The following is a 16,540-nucleotide window of genomic DNA, read 5'->3' on the forward strand; positions in this document are numbered from 1 at the left end:
TCGCTCCACTCGATCTACTTGAAGCGCGAAACCCTAGAAATTGCCGACAATCCCATATCTGTCGGAGCCTTGGCACGATATTGGCCTTTGCTACTCGGAGCCATTGTACCATCGCTAATTCCCCGCGTGTGTACACACACTCCGAGGCGCCGGGGGTCTGTGTTGGTATGCGCGCCTGTGTCGGTGTGCGTGATATGAAATTTTGATGCTGCGTGATATAAATCAAGCGAACGAGCTTACAACGGCGGCGTCGATGATTTAGGAGACGCCAGAACTTGTATCGTGGAATCTTCGAAGCGAGGGATTATCGTCGTTCTTTGATATATTTGCGCGATTTTCGAGAGAGAGAGAGAGAGAGAGAGAGAGAGGGAGAGAGAGAGGGAGGGCCTCGACGACTTTTGCTACCTTTTGTTTCCTCTCGTTTGTCCGCTTTCGCAAATCACCGGGCAAAGCGACGTGTCGCGCTCGCGAGCTCGACCGCGAATTCATATGAATTTACACAAGGACGGTGTAAAGTGCTTGATGCTCAAATTATCGGTTTCCGACTTCACAGAGTTCCGCCGCGATGGTACTCGGCCATTCGGTGACTTTGCCGATTGCCGAAAATAATTGCCGAGCTAAAACGACAAGAATCGCTAAGGCGACACGGATTTATCTGCGAGTTTTGTCGGTCGCGCAAGCGCAAGCGCCAAGCTGTTCTTCCTTAAAAATCGCCTTGAGGACGAGGACTGAGAGAAATTTAGCGCTAATTACGCACGACGGGACGCGTAACGGTTATTAAACAATTCGACCGTGTTAGCGTTATTGCGCGCCATTGTCCGTTCGGCCGGCTCGAACGAGGCACTCCGGGAAAATATCGCAGTCGACCAACTCGGCGCCAATAAATTACGATGACTGTATCGGCCGGAGAACCGTCGCTAATAATGATGAGTGAGCCGTAATAATTCCGGGATATTACGCCGGACAGTCGATAACGAGCGATATTTCAATACGCCCACACCGTTTCACTTATTGCCGCTGCGAGTGATCGGGGGGTGCTTACCTGCGCACGTCGCTAATACCGTTACACGTTTCGCGATTTCCGCGAACGGGCGCGATGCGCATCGGAATGATTTTCCCAGGATGCCGCCGGCCGGTACGTAATAATAATGATCGGGCGATTAGTCGACCGATCTAAACGCGAATCTTGTTTGGGCCAATCAGCAAGACCGGGGAACCATTAATCCTTCAGCTTCGTGCGAGCGAGTCGAAAATTGTGTTGCGAATTCTCGTCGAATGAACGCCGGACTTGAAAGACGTCGATAACGTAGAGGCGGTCGATAAAACGTCATGTCGGATAAGCAGCGACATACGATCGCGCGCTATCTTTCTCGTATTTCTTGCATATTGTTAAAAAAGGACAGATGTAAACAGTTCGGTTGTAAAAATACAGCAATGTCCTTTGGAAATTTTCCTCAACGGAGCAAACGCATGTTCGGTATATAGGGTGACCCATTTTCAGTGCTCACCCATTTAGGCGCTCACTTAAAATATCTTGGAGGAGATGCATTATTCGCGGAAAATGTTTCAGACAAAAATTTGAACAAGGTCAAGCCATTATTTTGTTGTCTTCTTAAGACCGAACGTGTTCGTCTGAAACATTTTTTTCCCAACTACATACATTTCTCCCGAGATGTTTTAGTGAGGATGTTTAGGTGAATACTTAAAATGGGTCACTCTCTGTGTACGTGGAACTTTTGCATCAAGCAAACACTTACACCACCGACAGCCCGATGTGTGTTAATTCTGACATTTTTTTAAATCGCTTTTTAATCATTTAACATCGTTACACTCATCGAGTCAACGCTCCGACTCATTTCTGCGAGGACTCTTTCATTATGCAAAAATGTTTGTAGCATTCGCGTAACGGCGCGCGAACTTAGCAAGAAGCGTCATTACTTTGTCGGTAAGGTCTTCAAATGCCCTCGATCGTCGCAAAATCGATAAATTTCCCGAGGCCGTTGCGCGTCGCGCTGTTAAAACGATTATATATATATATATATATATATCGGGCGAATCTATCGCGTGTGTGAAGAACCCATCATATTTTCGTACTAATTAACTAACGATGCGTTCTTGTCAGGGTCAACGGCGGCGAACGATTCGCCGCCGAGTACGCGTGCATTCCAGTGGCGACGCAGCGCCAACAGCGGCGAAAGCTCCGGGGCGGTGGCTCCACCCTGCCGCGCGACCGAGCCACCCCCGCCGCACAAGGGAGAATAATTTTAACGAAGTGCACTCGAGATGCAGAGCGGCGCGCCAGCTCACGCGAGCGGCCATCTCGCGCGAGGCAGCCTAACGTCACTCTGCGCGCACGGCGATCGACGATTTCGAGAGAGAGAGAGAGAGAGAGAGAGAGAGAGAGAGAGAGCCACGAGTATCTCTGAAAAAGCTACTCGCGTTCGGGCATGAGGACGATTTTACGTTTCCCTAACGAGAATAGTCTGCGGCCCCTCGCGGGGCCCTTTGAATTAATGGCCGCTCGTCGCTACGTTCGCGGATCATTCGAGTGTAATTTATCGCGTTTCGCCTCGAGATCCACTGCGCGATGTGTGCGCGCGCCGCGGCACCGGTTAGCAGCGCCGGGAAAATTAGCGTGAGAACCGACTCTTATTCGTCGCACTCTAAAAGCTCGATAATTCAGTGGATGACCTGGAAAAAAAGCGCGGAGGAGGGAGAGCGAGAGAGGGAAAGAGAGAAGAGGGAGAGGGAGAGATACGCGATGCTTAGGACTCTCTCGTGCGCGCCGTTACTATGCGCATTCACATAGTCACGTAACGTTATCGCGCCGCGGTAGAAAAAAGCAAGCGAAAAAGCACAGCTGCAAGGAGTTTCCATATAAACTCACTGACGGAGGGTACTTCCTGGCGATTAAACTTTGCTGGAACGTAACGGTCGGCTGAATCGTATTGAGAAAAAAACGGTGGCGAGCGAGAAGCGACTGAGAGACAGAGAGAGGAAGAGAGAAAGAGAGAGAGAGAGAGAGAGAGAGAGAGAGGGGGGGGAGGGCTGGCGGGAGACGAAGAGAAGGAAAGAGGACTGCTTGGATTACGCGTGGCCGGCGAGGATTTATCGATAGGTTGAGCTCAGATTAAGGCTCGCGACCGCAAATGGAAGCGGAGTAAAAAAATTCCAGCCAGCCAGCCAGCCAGCCAGCCGGCGGCGCGCATCGATCGACGATGAATTGGCGAAGCGATCGGCCGTGTCATACGTAACGACTACGCCGTGTTAATTGTTGGCCCGTCGATGCGCAACAGTCACGCTCAACTGCCGTAAGATTAATATTTGCGCGCGCGCGCGCGCGCGTGTGCGATATTTGCCGCGATGGCGAGCAGAAGCGTTAATCCCGATTTCCGAGCGTCCGAGCAGAATATAGTCCGCGATATAGTCACCCCGGAATGCTTGCTCGGGATTAATTCGCGCCCCGATGTCTTCGTCTTCCCTTTAGCCCTCTGCCCTCTCTCACCCGTCGGTCCGCGTCGGTCACACCCTCAGCGTCAAGTACTTGGATCTTTGCCCGCATAGGAATGTCTCGAGATTTTCCCAGATGCATATCATAGATGTCGACTAGAATTTACCAAATTGCTCGTCCGCTTTTACGACACCAACTGGGGATCCCATTCTTATGCCAGATTTGCTTCTCTGTCTATGATAAAAACAAGTACTGCGGGGAACTCGCGCTTTTTTCAATCGGTAACGTCGCTACACGTTTATGGTATCAAACAGAGGGAATCCCGCTTTTATAGCAACTATTGTATTCAATTTTGCCGCGCTATACACTATACTACGGCCACTACGGCTGCTTTCTTTTTCTCTTATGCGTTGAGTAGTCAGGATGAAAACCACAGACATCCATATGACACACCTAGACACTGCTAATAATGCATAGATAGCGGCCATATTGCAAGTAGAATGAACACTCTATCGGGTGTTCACATTCATTATTACCGCGGTATAGTATGTGATAATCTTATATCATGCATCTTTCACTCTTTCTACCTCCACCACTGCTGTATCTTGCCTATTTTCAATATGGCGATAGGATTTAAGTATATTTAGACTGCGCATTCTCCCAAATTTCAGAACAGGGGTGTGGCTGTAATAGGTTAGCAGATAAGGGCTGCCTGCCCTTATCCCCATTTCTCTCGCAGATAGTGTGCAAGAGAGAATGTACAGGCAGAAAACAGCGTGCATCCTTTTCTACGTAAACTCTACCTCCACTTCTCGAACGCACAGTCTAGATATACTATGTGTGTATGGAATTATCTGTGCATCATGGCTTGTTAGCAGTCTAGATATATTATAGAGGATAAAGTTACCCGTTGCTAAGGAGCGGTCTCTTTTTGCTCGTTTCAATAATGTCCGAGCAATGCAGACAATGAGGTCGGCAATGTTGTTACACTTTAATAGGATATCGACCCACGTCGAGAATAGATCGGCGGACATAATAATTATTTTTTCATTACGCATTTTAGCAACTGAGCTGTCCGTACAGTGGTGGCGCTCCGTATCCAGCCGTAGCCGTAGCATAATAATAATTAACAAGACAAAAAGTCAGGAAAATAAAAATCCACTGTAAAAATTGAAAATTGCACGAAATATTTTGGGATTTCCACGTGGAATCGTGTATTTCAAGTATCGTATTTGTAACTAGAGAGATGGTTAGCACACATACAAAGAAGCATTAATTTGCGGTTAATGCTTCTTTGTATTTATAGGCTAAAACACATTTAACGCGTTATTACAAATTAAACTACGTTATCAGAACATCACATCCGTTCCAGAACATTCCAGGAACCAGGAACAGTACTATTGGATCATTGTTCGAAAATTTCCCTCGGAAATGTAAAAAATATACACAGCCCGATAACTTCAACAGAGATAACGGGGGGGGGGGGGGGACAACCAATGTTCAACAATGGTGGCGATTTATCCTTTCTATTCCAGAAAAATTTAAAATTATCCCCTTTACCTGCCACGTTGGAAATGAATTTATGATGACCGCGGCGCGTCAATCTGGAAAGCCAAAAATCAAGCATTTCTTCGCACCGCGAAAGCCTAAAGTATCTCAGAGCCTGAGATATTACATCGTAGTTTCGAATTGAATCCGCGTAGATTTCGAGAAATCGAATTAGACCCGCAGGAATTTCCCACGCGGGCGTTCGTTTCGCGCTTCAAAAATTGGAACTTGAAATTAATATGGTGATATGTATACCCGATGAAAGCGATACAGATGCGCGCGCGCGAGGATTTTCGAGGCGAGTTTTCTTCCGTAAGAAGAAAGGCTCTCTGTGGCCGCGTGCGCGGTTTTAATTAAATCGACGATGATTGGAATTTTCACCTAGTGTGTGCCATTTAATATCAAGTCTCGGCGCCGAGCCCTCGATTTATATGCATGGAGAATTGATGCCATCAAACGGGATGTTTGCAGACGATAAGCATTAAAAGACTTTCATCGTTGCCTGAGAAATGGCGATTTTAATAAACTTTGTTACGCTCGGGAACGAGCGGCGAGGTCGCCGCTTTCAAAATGTACTTCCCAAAGAGCCAGACTTTCAAGTTTGTGTAGTCAAAGCTTTACCCGCGCTCGTCATATCGCGAATGAGTTCAGGCGAAACAATATGCATATAAAACGACGAGGGACATTTGAATATCCGCAATGGAGAAAAAGCGGAATGATATTGTGTGTAACGGTTCGCGAAATTAATATAACCCACCAGGTTCCTTCACAACGTGAAAGTTTGGCGATATTTCTTTTCGCCAATTTTTGCATAAAATATTCTATGAGACCTGATCGAGGTCCAGTCTGAATCCTCGAGATCTGATCACAATTAGGACACACTCAAGTTAGAAATGTATTATTCCAATACCTTGCTATTGCCTTGCAAAAGCCAGATTCATAGTTCCCCAATAATTGCTCCGTGCCCTTTATTTTACGTCCGAACCTTATCGTTTTCCATTCTTCACTCTATCGAATTCAATAGTTGGTTTGAAAGCGGGATTTCTTTTTGACGCCATAAAAATACACCGACGTTCCCGATTGAAAAAAGCGCGAGTTTTCGTGGTATTTCCGTTTTCGGGACAGAGAAGCCAAGTTTGGAATAAGAATGGGGATTGTTATAATCAGACAATGAATTTTGGAGCGAATTTGGGAATTCTACGCGGAGTCTATGATGCATCCTGAAAAACCCCGAGAGATTTCTATGCGGATATCGGCTTCCGCTCTTAATACTTTTCGCACGCGGGCAGAATGGCGGACGCGCGAACATTAATATCGTATAAAACGTCTGAAATATGTATTTCCCGGCTCTGAAGGTATATAATATAATATAATATTTGCCGTCGTTAGACGTGGTTACGCTTTCAACGGCGACACGAAATTTATTTTTAGCTTTTCCTTTTTTTTTTTTTTGAGAGGAGAGCTCCCTCGAACCATCGCGAATTACTTTCGGGATTAATTTTGTGTACGCGAAGTTGAATACTATCTCCGTCCATCTCCGCCATAGAGTAAATTGCAATCTGTTAACGATGCGAATTTCGCTCGCGGCGCTGGGAAAGGATGACGCTCGGAAGGCTGAGTTTTTTGAATGGGGTCTTCTCCCGTACGATCACGGCTGCTTGTTCAACGGCGTCTTTCAGAGACAGCCACTAATTTGCTGGATGAAAAACTCGCGTGTTATTAAGCTTCGTTGCTTAATTGGGTTAATGAGGCGATGGACTCGCCCGCAATGAAATGACACGCCGCTTTATTTCAGGAGTCGGCGCGTCGGGAAATTCATTAGGAAAATCCTCCGGACGCGCGTTGCGGAATCGTGAAAGTTTAGTCACTCGGAGAGAGAGAGAGAGAGAGAGAGAGAGAGAGAGAGAGAGAGAGAGAGAGGGAGGGAGAGAGAGAGAGAAAACTCATGTCATGTCGCATCGCGCGGGCCATTTAACCGGCGAGCGATCGTAATTAATAATCACGCGATAATCGCGCACAAGTCGAAGTAAATAAATGAATGGAGAATCTTGAAAGAGAAATAAAAAACCGGGGCTTCGTAAGGACCTCTTCGGTATGTGTGTGTGTGTGTGTGTGTGTGTGTGTGTGTGTGTGGGTGAGCGTCCCTCTCTTCGGCTGTATCATCGGCGTTTGTATACAACGCACGGCTGACGCGGCGGATATGTTAAAACGTACGTGCGCACATTCATCTTCGCTTGTACAAGCGTGCGTATGCACGTCGAGAGTCGCCGAAATAACCTTTGCCCCCGGATATGCCGTGCGTCAGTTGCAAAGTCGATATTTCAGGGTTGACGCCTAAACACGGCTAAAGGACGCTTTGCACTTGGCCGCGCCGCCGCAAGAGCGGTTCAAAATGTTGCGAATTTACGATTTCCGTCGCCCGAAATCGCCCGATTCCCCAAGTTCGTCGAGCTGTGGTGACGATAAATCAGCGGTCGCGCGCGCGCACCGCGCCCTTCAAGCGCGCGATGTCGATCCATGTCGGGGAATGACTCCCCGCGAAGGGCATTACACACATCTCGATCGATCGATTGCGTCGTTTATTCGGAGGGAAAAAAAACCGTCTCGAGTCGAAAAATTGGACTCGCGTGCGTTGAGCCCGCAAATTTCCTTCTACTTTAAGAGCCGATAAAGAATCTCGGAGTATAACCCAGCAGGATGTTCAAGGACGTTCTTGGATATCCCATATAGATATCATGTTATCTTAATATTATATTATAAATATTTACTTATTGTCATTTTACCTATGTTGATTTCCGCGATTTGAAGGATTTAGTTTCTTTAATCATCAAGTATCTACATATCCAACGTAATCATCAAGAATCTATATCTAACGTGTTAAAGATCTGATTTACAATATGTAATATTTATTTATTTCATTATTTGATATTTATGTATTTCAATATTCTATCTTTAATTTAATCTTCGTATCTAATTTTAACACAAGCAATGCATAGTAATTGTATAACTTACAGATAGAATTATGTGAGAAAAGCAGATAATAAAAAATGTAATAAAGTTTAATGTGTAAATCTGTTCAAAGTAATACGATGTTCTGCCCTTGCCCTCCTCTCTTTCCCTCTCTTTTTTGACGTTGAAAGTCTTGACGGAAATTGAAGCTCTTGAAAAAACTGACAAGGAAAAAGCTGTAAAGGCGCAAAGATAACACTTGCGTTCAATAATCCTATTTAGCATTAGAGATTTAAATTTAAACACCGTACAACAACGAGGTTGAGCAAAAATAAAAAAAGAGAACGTTGGCAGATAATATCCGGCAGATTTAAATTTTACTCGCGCGGTCCAAGGAGCATTAATAAAACATAATGCATAAATGTAACCACAAACATATACTGAACAATAAAAATTAGCATACACGAAATTTATATCAGATTCCAAGGCTGATATTTATAATTGTGAATTATTTGGGTTCTTTGGGATTGACAACATAAATAAATGTAAATTCGTATTCATAGTTCGTTATTCAGTCGTTTGGGCCAATATATTCCTTTTGCGTGATACAATAAATTATAATAAATACAGGTACAATTTGACGACGTAGTAGTTACAACTACTTGTCAAATGATAACAGACTATAAATTCCGGTTAAAATTTCGACTCGGGTTTTCCTTTATTCTCCTCGAGTTCGCCAAATGACTATTAAAATGAGAAATTCGCGTACTAAATTGTTCAACAGATATATTTGAAAAAAACATTTGGAAAAAACGCTAGGGCTGCGTTTTGACATCCCGTTCCAACCTTCCGATGCAGCAGCATCCTGGCTGTTTCGTTGTGGCACTGACATTGGCAGTCGCGGAGATACGATTCGATTGAACGGGCCGCGCGTTAAATAAGACGATACCGGCGAGAGTCGGATATTCAATATTTCAAAAGGGCCGATAAAATACTTTAATCGTTCGACGGGAATGAAAAATAACGCGCCGCGAAAAATAACGATACACGTATTCCAATATACGTATGTCGTGCGGTTCCAACCGGCGCGGCGAATGTAAAGCTCGAAAAAGCACGCGACACGTGAAGATACATCTGACAGCCTTGAAGGTTCGATATGTTTTGAGAGTTTCGATTGTTGCGGCGATCTCGCGACGTTGAATGGCGGGCGACGACGGTTGGCGATTGACGCGGGATGACGTAGCCCTTTTCGTCTATTGTTTTGGTACTCTCGTGTGTCGTGTGACGTGTATTTTTCCGTGACCGAGTCGATTCGAGCCGACAGGCCGATCAACGTATCGCGATGCGGAATACGTGTATCTTATATACAATTTCCATTGGGCGGTTAAAATGTTTCGTCGGTTCTTCAAGTGCTCAACTCTCTGCAGCATCGCGTTAATTAGCACGCGTTTTTTCAATTGAACTGCAGGCAACTATACATCTCATCACGTGTATCTATCAAATTATTTTCTACGAAAGGTTTTCGATCAAAAAAAAAAAAAAACAGCATTTAATCGTCATATCGAGGATAAGAAATATCTGAGTCGAAATTTCCAGTTTGCTATTATTTGACAAGTAATTACAGTTTCGTGAATCTCTGATTACTCGTCAACTTGTACTTGTCTGTACGCACAATGTGAGATATTCATCCAAATAGATCAAGAATAAGTTAAACGATAAATATACTGTTTATCGAAATAAAAAACAAAGATTAAGAATAAATGGAATATTGAAAAATCCAATTTCTTTTCTTTAAATAAGTTTTTCTTTCGGATTCGATATGGGAAAGATGTCAGCTTTTGTTGGCAAGAGGAACATTTATTCAAGAGCCACAACTCGTACAATATTGTATCCGCGTATTTCACGATTCGCTCTTCAAGTTTGACGGAACTTGCGGGGCCAAAATTTCGAGCTCAGGATCTCGCTTGCCGATTCAACATCCCCGAGGCTCTCTCTCTCTCTCTCTCTCCCCCCCCTCTCCCTCTCTCTCTCTCTCTCTCTCCTCTCTGCCTTTCTATTGCCTGGCTCGCGTTTCGTTCTTGGCGAGATTCAGCGAGCCGTCGATCTTTTTAAGCCCGCATAATGCAGTTCCACGAGCAATCAAACATATATTCATATCTCCATACGGCGGTATCGAGAACGGAAGCGGAAGATTTACATGATGTATGCATGTGGGTATACGAAAAGGGGAGTCCTCCCGCGCGCGCGCGCGGGAGGGCAGGATTGATAGTCGTGCTCGTAGGGAAGACATTGCGACAGTTTCACGGCGATTTATATCGGATTGACGTTCCCCGAACATGGCGTCGTTTCTTACGGCGACGCGCCGTTAGTTATACAGAACGTCATCTTGAATTAGTTTATCCATATGGATCGCGATTGTCGGGTCGCATCGGCGCGGCTCTCATAGATCATCAAGATTGCTTTCCTATTGTGTTCTTCGTACGTACCGAGCGATTCTCTCCACTTTGCATCTCAATGCTTCACCCGCTCCGTTTTCAGTCATTCCACCAACCAGATGCACCCGCGGGCCGCACCCCCTCACACGCGCCCTCTCCTCCCTCGCCTCTTATTGAATTACCCTGCATCTGACAAACGGATACCCTCCTCCCGCGCGATACAGCGCTTACATCTCTCGCCAGTTTATGAATCACCGTCATTTATATGGGGATTCTTTTGAAGAACCAAAAATGGAAAGCTCGAGGAGCGGCGTGTCTTGGCGCGAGCTTCGTTTTCCGTTAAATTTCTTATCACTTATCGGACACAGGATACAGGAAAAGAATGATAAGAGAGTGAGATAGCAGGTCGAATTTGCAAAGTAACGTATTAATTGCTTCGACATTTCTCGTTTCGACTATAGAAATATTTCGATCATTATCAGAGCCTAAGTTACAAATTACAAACGACCGTCGGTCAAAAGCAACATAGGTCACGACTCTTTTCTGTTATGCTTGAAAATATTACGCGCTACGTGATAACCGCCATCATTTTGTTTGACGAGTGTGAATATTCGTTTTTGATGTATTTTTGGTTATCAGGTACGAATCCGTTTTCCAGCTTTAGCTATCGCAATTTCGAGAAAAATAGGATAACATGAACTGGAAACGTCGACTTTAAGGTATTTTATGACTTTGTAGCCACACATACACACACACACATACATATAGCGGCAGAATTTTCTTTTTTAATTTCGGCATTAACGCCACGCGATGATCTTTTCATGCGTTTCGGAGATACAGCTATTTAAAAATAGCTCTCTATTCTCATGCAACGAATGGAAGAGGAATTTCATTCTACCTTCACGCTATATTGTTTGCATGGAAAATGGACTATTATTAAACATCTTCAAAACGAAGAATCGTACTGAAACGAAAAAAACCCACTTTAAAGCTTGTGTATGACATCAATAAAATAAAAAAAAAAACACTTTTCGTTGATGTGTGCACGTGTACGTTACAACGTCATAAAATCGTTGTTTTTTATCCATTTCATTCCATTTTTCCCAAAACTATAATATAACAATTAAATTTAGATAGTGAATTCGCGTTTTTGGTGATGAAAAATCGAAAAAGTCGGAAATGACGGGGCCAGAAATGTTAAAATCTGTCGAATATGATAGTCGTTCGTAATTTGTAATTTAAAGCGAGGATGGCCAAAATATACGCTCAAAATCAAAACGCTTTGATATTGAAATAATTAGTACCTATATGTACATATAACTATGCGTGAATTAGACTCGCAATTCGACTCTTGTCCCTTTTTCACACAACTGATTTTCATTCTGTATCTTGCAGGCCGACTATAACGATACGCAGAGCTAAATGTCGAAATGTTGTCGCGCGTCCGACTGCATTTTTCCTGCGTAAAAATCGACAAGTCGCGAATAATCTCTCGAAATAACTCGCGGATGGCAGGAAGCGCGCGATATTCTGCATGCGTATCCAACAATACGTGGCATTAAAAGGGGAAAAGATAAACGAGAAGAGTGAATAATAATTGGCGCGAGCTCGCGTTTTAATACCTCATCTCGGACAATGTCAGAACGACTGTCGCGGACGCGAGGGGACACAGCACGGAAGAAAATTCTTCTCTTTCTTACCGCCACGCCGAGTCGTCGTCGTCGTCGTCGTCGTCGTTCGTCCGAAACTGTCCGCGGTCAGTAACAGCCACGCCATTTGAATAATTACGAGCCATAAAGCGCGGTATTTGTCACTTGGAGTGCTAAATTGCAACGTGAATCGTTCTCCTTCGATTGAGAGAGACAGAGACAGAGAGATAATAGAGATTGAGAGAGGGAGAGAGAGAGAGAGAGAGAGAGAGAGGGAGAGAGAAGGAAAGGGTCGAATTTCTCAGCGAGCGGGGAAAAATCACGGGCGTACATAGAAAACGCGACCATCTTTTTCCGGCGCGTGTCGCTTTTTCTCCCTTAGCTTTGATTAACGGTGCGCGGCCGCGATCGCGGGCGTGCTCTTTCCAAATGGCAAGGAATGAATTTACATCGCGCGGCAATCTATTCCCGACAGCCCGACAACGTATGGCACCGTGAGCATTTCCAACGTCGAATGCGCAACGGATAATATCGAAAGCAGCGACCGATTGATTTTTCGATATACCGCACACACGCAAGCACGCATGCACGCACGGTACGCACCCACGCGCGCGCACGTGTGTACACGAGCATTCTAGGCAGAGTCAGCACTCGCCGCTCGCGCCGACAGAAATGTTTTAATCGAAAATTTATCGCTTATGGAAATCTAGTAATAATTTATAATCTGCCCGCGATACCGACCGACCGTAATTGAATATATTACACTTCGTTAGATTTAACGCCAATTCTCCGTCCGCGCGATTTACGACGCTGTAATATTTCTAGCCGGAAAGGTAGCCGAACGACGTGCCGAATGACGGACAATAATTTCGCGACATCAGTATACACGCACACACACACACACACACACGACCGAAGATTTTTCGCGGCGTTGTGCTAAGACAGTTATAGTTTCACGGCTGGTGGCTGTCGTTATAACTCCCTTGCCGCGCGGAGACTCGTCAACCGCGCGATTTACGGCTGACGAACATCATCGATCCTTGGAAGCATTGTCGTCGTCGTCGTCGTCGTCGTCGTCGTCGTCGTCGTCGTTGTCGTTGAGTGACTGTAACGTATTAGAACGGACAGGGTGGCAGGGTGGCCGCCGCCGTCGCTTGGCGTCGCGGCAATTCATTTTCCGCCGATTTATCCGGAAAGTCGTGATGCCGAAGATTTGCAAGGCAACGGGTGCGCGGGACAATTGATTTTTCTCTCGTTCTCTTCCTCCCGCTCTTTTTTCCTCCCGTCCTTTTCATCGCCGTCAGCCCCGGTTGGGGTGCGCGTCAAGCGTTACACGATCCATAACCCGCACGACCACGACGGGGCATCGGACGGGGCGCAAAGGGGTATGGGGGAGAGCGAGCAGCGGGCCGGAGGAGAGAGCGCGCCCATAAATTCCGAGAGCGCTCTAAATTAAGCCGCGTCGTGTCGGCTAAAGAGTATACGAGGTTATAAAACGGCGAAAAACCGACACACCGGGTGCTGATTTTATTGTCAGTCCAGTCATCCCCCTCGACCGTGCTTCTCAGAGCGTCGCCCTTCTCTCCGGCGCATTTTCGAGCGCCTTCGCAGGTATATCCTGCGCCTTTCGTTGTCCGCAGTAAAGTACAGGGTATACACCGCGTGCGAGCGAGGCTCTTTGAACCAACGAGGTGAAGAGCGAACGGATAGCGAGAAATAGCCGTGTCCTTTGGTCGATTAATTCGAAATGGATTTTACTTTTCGTCACTCGAGCATTTAAAGATTGGGAAATATTTTCTTGTCACCGGGAACGTCTCGTCTCTTAATCAGAGAGAATCTATCGTTAAAATTAAAAAATCGCGAGTTGCGGAATATTCCATACTTATATATAATTGTATGCAGAGTTGTGGACTTTAAGGGGACTGAAGGGTCAGATTACTGAAAAATCGTGCTTATTTTTTGTGCTTAATATTCTGTGACGAACTGAATAAATGTGCAAGAATGAAAATTTTTTATATATTTATATAACATATGAAGAGTAGAAAAATTTTGTTTATTAACGAATATTCATATCAAATATACGTCTTAAATTTAAATTTTAAACGCGTTTCTCTCGATATTTTATTGTTCAACTTTTTGCAGTGGTTTCTCCGAAACTGAGCTTCGTATCGATTTGAAATTTTAAAGCAATAATATTTGTTCATCTGGCTCTCAGGTGAACCCATGGACAATTCCGTCACAATATTTCATTCCGAGATATTAATTTTTTTATTGTAAAAGAACTGAAAAATTTGAATTTTTTCCTAATAATAGCTGCCATTTTGTTAATTTTGTTCGATTTTTTTTATAGTGCTTCACCGGATAATGACAAGCTTCCTTAAGATTTCTAGCTGAAATTCGCTCTGATCGGACCACCGAGAGCCGAGATATTACTGCAAAAACGACAACTTGAAAAAAAAAAGGAGAGTATATTTCAGCTATATATATCGTATATTTATATGAGTATTTGTTAATAAATAAAATTTTTCTACTCTTCACATGTACAAATATACCTAAAATTTTCATTCTTGCACATTTATTCAGTTCATCGCGAAATATTGTCAAAAACAAGCACGATTTTTCAGCAATCTGAAAGTCCTCCAGTCCCTTTAAGGCCAAATGATACTCAGAAAATGGAGGAAAAAAATCCCAATAAACATGGCTCGAGAAATTGATACCGTTGGACTTGTGAACAATCATCTATTTTTATCACTTATTTTTATTTATATACTATATGTATATGTATATAGTATATATATATATATATATATATGTGTGTGTATGTGTATTTATATGTACGGAAATTCAATTCGATCCCTGGATATTGAAAGTCCTCGATTTTCTCTCTGCGGCACGACAAAATACTCCTCTCGTTCTCTCTTCATATCGCTTCGTATGGGTCTCTATCCAATCGGCCGCCTCTCGTTCCCGTTGATTCACCCAATGGGAAAGGAAATAGGCAGCAGGTCCAGCTGATACAGTTCCGCACCGGGTGCATAATAGTCTAGTTAGTAGGTGCAGTCGGCACCAGATTCGATTAGCCTCGTTGCAGTTGCACGAGCTGCGTGGCAGCTTTAAACGATAAAGCGATACGTTTGAGTCGCGCTATATTACCTTCTTCTTGTTTGTACGTGGGATGCGCAACTTGGAAAATAGTAAACACGTTTCAGGGAAATTCAACTACGATACGCGGTTTATTTCGAATACGTCGCTGGCGCGTCGTTACCGTTACCGTTACCGTTACCGTTGTCGTTATCGTGTCGTGTCCGCGTTTAACGTTAATCATCACTCGAACGACACTCGCACGAGGAAAGTTTTACGCTAAAAATTACCGCGGAATTTTGCAGCCCCGCCAGGCACGTATCGACATTTTGCCCCGATTTATTATCCGCCCTTTCGCACATTCGTCACGCATTTATAACGACGTTTATGCGTGTCATTTATATTTACATTTTCGGAACCGTAGAGAGTCTGCTCTCCTCGCGGAAAATTCCACCATACATATTCCTTTCCAGCGAAGAGGTGAATTTTTTCTCTCTACCGACAATGCCGTTTCTAGCGAATTACCGGGAAACACGGTAAAGCTGGAGAGAGTTTACTCAAAAAAGAGCTGTATAGAATTTTTTTCGCCCGGCACGGTGAAAATCTCCGTGGAAAACAAATCTCCCTCCTTCTCTCCCTCTCTCTCTCTCTCTCTCTCTCTCTCTCTCTCTCAAAATTTGTGAAACTACTTTCCTTAAAATTAACCGCGCTCTCCGCCCGAAATTAACGAGTCACGTCGAAAACTCGCGCTCCCGGGCAATGGCCACGGGTCAAGTATTCTTCGAAAGAGAAATACCCCAGCGACCTCAATTTCGGGGAACGGTTTCCGCGTATCGATAAAGGCATCGCGCGACGCCAATTTCGCCAAGCGTGATAAATTATTACGGCGACACAGGGCCGGCGGCAATACGTCATGCCGCCGGATAGTTTAACGTCCCGCAGTGGACGTAATATATTTTTCTCTCTCTGTATCGCCTGTCTATATCGGCCTGTCGTTAGCCACTATGCGCACGTCGTTTCCCATTCGGCGAACTTTTATGAATCGGCCGCAAGTCGTTGATCGTTACAACTTGCTCGCATGTAAAAGTCGAAGCTCCGGCTGACGCGCGAGCCGGTCGGGGAAGGAAAAAAACGACACTTCCGAACGAGGAGGAAGACGTTCACGGATCGCGCAAAAACTTTCGACACGTTTGCTCGACCTACCTCCTTCTTCCTCGCGTCGATCTGTACCTCTCGAATGGATAACGGCTCGCCATTCATCTCTGATTGTATACAGACTGATGCCACTAACCGTCTCTGGCGTCTCTGCAGCGCCCGATGTTTGTTCACTTCCTCGAAGTAGTCGTTCTGTTTCGCCGGATTTGTCCTCCGCCACGTGAAGTTGCTGCAGCCATTCGTCGGTCTCCACTGCTGGCTAAACACAATGC

The 16,540-nt window shown here is 44.9% G+C and overlaps 2 protein-coding genes across 2 annotated transcripts in view; one reads left to right on the plus strand and one right to left on the minus strand.

Annotated features, from left to right (window-relative positions):
- The window catches only part of nAChRalpha2 (nicotinic acetylcholine receptor alpha2), an 84,997-nt gene extending 68,613 nt beyond the window's left edge, over positions 1-16,384 (minus strand). The window contains exon 1 of the mRNA XM_011153253.3: positions 16,317-16,384. Within this exon, the coding sequence (XP_011151555.1) occupies positions 16,317-16,369 (53 nt within the window). The 5' untranslated portion in view covers positions 16,370-16,384. The remainder of the gene's footprint in view (positions 1-16,316) is intronic.
- Positions 1-16,540, plus strand: part of nAChRalpha1 (nicotinic acetylcholine receptor alpha1) — a 158,479-nt gene that overhangs the window by 41,866 nt on the left and 100,073 nt on the right. The gene's annotated exons all lie outside the window — the stretch shown is intronic.

Source organism: Harpegnathos saltator, unplaced genomic scaffold (genome assembly GCF_003227715.2).
Source record: "Harpegnathos saltator strain DR-91 unplaced genomic scaffold, Hsal_v8.6 scaffold167, whole genome shotgun sequence".
NCBI lineage: Eukaryota > Metazoa > Arthropoda > Insecta > Hymenoptera > Formicidae > Harpegnathos > Harpegnathos saltator.